Genomic DNA, 5002 nt, shown 5'->3' with positions numbered 1-5002 from the left:
CTGCAATGAACTGAACATGATAATTAGTTTAAATGAAAACAAATGACTTTGACTAAGTTATTACTAATTTCATGATTACCAAATGTCCTTACCTATATTAATATCAGCATTTACAGTGTAGTCCCCTGCACGGAGGCCTCTCCTGGAACCCTGTTTACAGTGCGCCCAGCACGTCCCACTCACTGCCCTGCCTCATTTTTCTCCTTAGCACGCATAACTCTCGGGCCATCTATTTACTTACCCCGTTTGCCTGCTTCCCGCTAGAATGGAAGATCCACAAGGGCAGAGCCTGACGAAGCGGGTGCTCCATAAGTACGTGTCAGGAGGCGTCCGTCGCAGCGTCCTATCCATTCTTTTCTTCCACACCCTTCCGACGAGCCCTCCTCTCCCTGACCCCCGGAGGTCTGGCCCAAGCCCCTCCCGGCGTGGCTCCAGATCGGCCTCGCGAGCTCCAAGGGAGCCCCCAGCCCCTCGGACTTCGGCCTCCCCCTCCTCTGGCGCCGTTCCTCAGCACCCCAGCCGGCTCGTGTGCCCGCGCTTAAAACTAAAACATGGCCCAAACCGCGGTAGTGCGAGGGGATGGCAGCAACTGATGTCCTCCAGGAGTCTTTGGGAGGCTTCCTGGGAAACCATTGCTAAAGTGGGCGTGCCCCGGAAGTAGACCACGCGCCTGCGCGCAAGAACCTCGTCTGCGCCTGCGCACACCGTCAGCAGGGCCCTGCTCCCGGCATGGGGGACCCGGAGTCGGAGCCTGAGCAGATCCGTTTGAAGTGTATCCGTAAGGAGGGCTTCTTCACGGTGCCTCCAGAACACAGGGTGCGACGGGGGGCCGCTCGCCGTAGCTCCGCCGGAGGCAGGGCGGGACCCAAAACCCCGGGAGCCCCTTAGTGTCGCGCTAAAGCGTTGAGGTTGCCGCCGACGCAGGCGGGAACGACTGTCCCAGAGTTCCTCGCGGCCGGGGCGGAAGCCGGCGGGCGCCTCCGGGGCCGAGGGCCCGAGCGGGTGGCGGACAGCGGGGCCAGTCGCTCTCGCGCCGAGGGACGAGCGGGCTGTCAAGCAGCCGGCCTCCTCCGGAAGAGCAGGCTCCGGGCTCTACCGCGGGCGTCCCTTCGTTTTGCGCCGGGGCCGGGCTTTGCAGGCTGACTCGGGAGCCCTTGGGTCAGGAGGGGGTTGGCCCGTGGAAGGAGTTGGAGACGTGGCCTCCCTTGGGCTTTGAAGGGATGTGGCCAGGCCCCCCTGACACCCAGCAGCTTCCATTTGTGTCTTGCTCTGTGCGAGGCTTGTGCGTGCGTTATTGTCGTTTAGTCCTCTCAGCGACCCTTCATCAGGGCGAGGAAGTGAAACCGAGAGGTGTGGGGTGGCTTTACCGAAGTGGACAGCTCGTGCAGGTGCAGGCGTGAACCCTGGGGTTTTCACTGCTTACTGGTGCCGAGAGGCCGACACGCAGCATTAGCGCGCTGTGGCGCCGTGCGCGCCGGGGGCAGTCGCCGGCCTACCTAGTCCATCACTCAGGCACAGCAGGTGTGCGCTGCGCCCCGAGTACGCGGCCGTGCGTGACGGGAACCCTCTCGGAGGGGAGCTGAGACACGCCCAGATGAAGACCGAGTACACAGTAGTGGCTGCTTCAAGACAGGGAAGTATCGGGATTTCAGAGAAAGAATTGTTTCCAGCTGGGAGAAATTTTTTGTAAAAGAAATGTGTAAGGGAGCGCCTGGGGGGCTCAGTCGGTTAAGCGTCAGACTTTGGCTCAGGTTATGATCTCATGGTTCTTGGTTACAGCCCGCCTCGGGCTCTTTGCTGACATTTCAGAGCCTGGAGCCTGCTACGGATTCTGTCTCCCTCCTTCTCTGCTCCTCCCCTATCTATTCATCTTCTTTCTGTCTGTCTCTCTCTCCTTTAAAAATAAACACCAGGGACGCCTTCGTGGCTCAGTCGGTTAAGCGTCCGACTTCCGCTCAGACCATGATCTCCCGGTTGGTGGGTTCAAGCCCCGCATCGGCCTCTGTGCTGACTGCTAGCTCAGAGCCTGGAGCCTGTTTCAGATTCTGTGTCTCTTTCTCTCTCTGCCCCTCCCCTGTTCATGCTCTGTCTCTGTCTCTCAAAAATAAATGTAAAAAAAAATTTTTTTTTAATAAACACTAAAAAATAAAAAAAAAGTAAAAAGAAATGTGTACAAAGGGTGGCATTTCTGCTGGGCTGGTGAGTGGAACTAGGATTCTGACACGCAGAGACAAAGAGGCCTGGCATGCCAGATTTAGGGAGTGGCAGAAGTAACAGCACAGAGATGAGAGCACAGGGTGACTAGGAGGCACCAGGAGTTCCTCCTGGAGAGAGAATGTGAGAAAGAACTGGTGGGAAGAAGAGGCTGAGGTGAGATGGTGGAAGGGCTGAGATGGAAGGCAAGGATTGATACTAGAATAGAGGCAGCAATGGGGCGCCTGGGTGGCTCAGTCGGTTAAGCGTCCGGCTTCAGCTCCGGTCATGATCTCATGGTTCGTGGGTTCGAGCCCCGCGTCGAGCTCTGTGCTGACAGCTAGCTCAGAGCTTAGAGCCTGCTTCGAATTCTGTGTCTCCCTCTCTCTCTCTGACCCTCCCCTGCTCACACTGTCTCTCTCTGTCTCTCCAAAAAAAAAAGAATAGAGGCAGCAAAGCCAAAGAGAGACTGTTATAATTTGAAACTTGCCGTATGTGCTTCCTAGACCCAAAGAGACATGCTCATTCAATCCACCTACAAATGTACTGCATTATGAACGTTTATTAGGGTACAGGCTCTCCAGGGGACTGGAACCCCTAAATACAATAGCTTAGGTACAGGACTTTATTTTTCTCTCCCCTAACTTTCCAGAGAGAGGCAGCTACTTTCCACAAGGTGGGCCAGGCCAGTTACCTATCTTGTAGGTCTACTTCCACCTCATCCAAACCCCACCCTGCTTCCGGAGCAAAAGGAGTGGGCGGCAACCAACTTCCTTTGATGGGGAATTCCCTTCCTTGAGGCCTTTGTCCTTTCTGCTCACATCCCATTGGCCAAAATTTAGTCAAATGGACATACCTAGGGGCAAGGGAGGCTAGGAAATCTTGCTGCCAGCAGGTTGGCCTCATGCCACTGGGCAGTGTTTCCTATTTCAAAGGAAGGAATACTGTGTGGATGTTGGGGATAGCTAGTCTCTGCCACAGAAGCATTTCCACTGCGTTTGGTAGATGCTTTGTGAAGATCTTTGAGCTTTGTCCATCTCCAGAGCATAATGTAGACCAGCGCTGCTCAGTATGCCCCCTGTGAGTGTGGAAATGTTGCGTTCTGACTCGTCCAGTATGGTTATCATGAGTCACGTGGTACTGTGGAGCAGGACGCACATGGCAGTTGAGGAAATGAAAATTTAATTTTACTTCTAACCATCAAGACCAGAGGCTGTTTTCAGATAGCATGCCTCTGGGCCGTGGATCAGAAGGGAGTGCTGAGAGCGCCCAGTGACCTCCTCCTCCTGTCCTCATTTGAAAAGCCCAAGTGTGTGGTTGTCTTTCGGTTTGGTGAGCAAGACATGAGCAAGCTCCTTGGGACAAATTAAATGTGAAATATCCATCTTTAGTTGTGGCACTCGCTGGCCAGTCCCCACACTGCCAGCACCTCTGTCTTTCAGTTGGGACGGTGCCGGAGCGTGAAGGAGTTTGAGAAGCTGAACCGCATCGGGGAAGGCACCTATGGCATTGTCTGTGAGTGGGCAGGATGGGGGGCCTGGGGGGCCGGGGGCCTGCCCTGCGGCTCAGCTAGCGCCTGCCGCTCCACCACCAGGGCAAAAGTCATACAAGTGAAGTCTAATCCATGGTGTGATTACCCTAAATTTCACACCATGTCTGAATAAATGTAAGCATCAGATTGCTGAGGGAACCACAAGTCAGGGCAACTGTTACAGCAAAATGCAGAACTTCCAGAAGCAGCCAGGGCTACAGCCTATGGCAGCTGTGAAGTTGGTGTGCGTTATACTACTGGGGTTCAGAACCTGCGCACATGAGCTTTGAGGAGCCTCCTTGGCACAATATAAAGTTGGTTTTTTTCCTGGGTAAAGTATCTTATTTGCCGTTAGAACATAGTAACAACAGAAGGCAGAGCAGTGACCTGCCTCCTGAATCTGCGAGAAAGCTTAGGGCTTGTAAGTAGCACCCTGTGCCCAGCTTGGGTGACTCCCCAGAGCATGTGTCTGGGGGGACTGTGAGCGCAGTTTGCGTGCTAGGGACCCGAGTCAATGGGCATCCAGTTATCAAAGAAGAGAAAGGGAACCCCCAGAGTTCTGAATGAGGCCCCCGTGTGGCATAAGGGCGGGTGATGTGGAGCAAGCCTACTTGGCCATTCCATCGTGGATGCGTGGCCGTTCCAGATCGGGCCCGGGACACCCGGACAGATGAGATCGTAGCCCTGAAGAAAGTGCGGATGGACAAGGAGAAGGACGGTGAGCCCGGTGCCGCATACCCCTCCGGCCCTGCGGTGCTGAGAGCGTCCGCACGAGGCCCTGCCATCCTGCCCTGCCCTTTTCCAGCTCCTCGCCCTCACCCCCATACTCCAGGCCCTCGCTTGCCTCAGCCCTGCGCTCTCCTGCTTGGTGACTGCCTTATCTTCTGCCTCAGCCCAGCCATCACTCCTACACCCCTCCACGCCCAAGACCAGGCTGGCAGGCTGTGTCCTCCACACGTGCCTCTTCTTACCCCCCAGCACCTCCCTGGCCACCCATGCAGGCAGGGCTTTGCCATGCTCACGGTGGACCGCCTGTCATATGCAGTAGTCAGCATAGAGAGCTGCGGTCTTGCGTTGTTGAAGGAAGGGTTAAAGGTGCTTGCTCGGTGGCCTTGATTCTCCCTGAGCTCCTGGACACAGCCCTGACAGTGGTAGGGGTGGGGCTCACTAAGGAGGCTGGCTACACGGTACTTTGTCTGTAGCGGTGGGCATTCCTAAGTTGCAGGGCTGGTTGCAGGGGTGGGGTTGTGAGTTGCAGGGCTGGTTGCAGGGGTGGGG

The 5002-nt window shown here is 55.8% G+C and overlaps 1 protein-coding gene across 11 annotated transcripts in view; it reads left to right on the top strand.

Annotated features, from left to right (window-relative positions):
* The first annotated feature begins 688 nt into the window (after nt 1-688).
* Nucleotides 689-5002, top strand: part of CDK10 (cyclin dependent kinase 10) — a 9428-nt gene continuing 5114 nt past the window's right edge. For 2 of the 11 annotated variants that reach the window (XM_029926492.1, XM_029926490.1), the window contains exons 1-3: nt 692-816; nt 3585-3708; nt 4371-4442. In XM_029926492.1, the coding sequence (XP_029782352.1) occupies nt 730-816; nt 3585-3708; nt 4371-4442 (283 nt within the window). In that variant the 5' untranslated portion in view covers nt 692-729. Of the gene's footprint in view, nt 817-3584; nt 3709-4370; nt 4443-5002 lie in introns of all 11 variants that reach the window. The other 9 variants (XM_029926500.1, XM_029926501.1, XM_029926493.1 and 6 more) reach the window with 9 other exon arrangements.

This window comes from Suricata suricatta, chromosome 16 (genome assembly GCF_006229205.1).
Source record: "Suricata suricatta isolate VVHF042 chromosome 16, meerkat_22Aug2017_6uvM2_HiC, whole genome shotgun sequence".
Classification (NCBI taxonomy): Eukaryota; Metazoa; Chordata; class Mammalia; order Carnivora; family Herpestidae; genus Suricata; species Suricata suricatta.
This window is presented reverse-complemented; position numbering and strand designations above follow the sequence as displayed.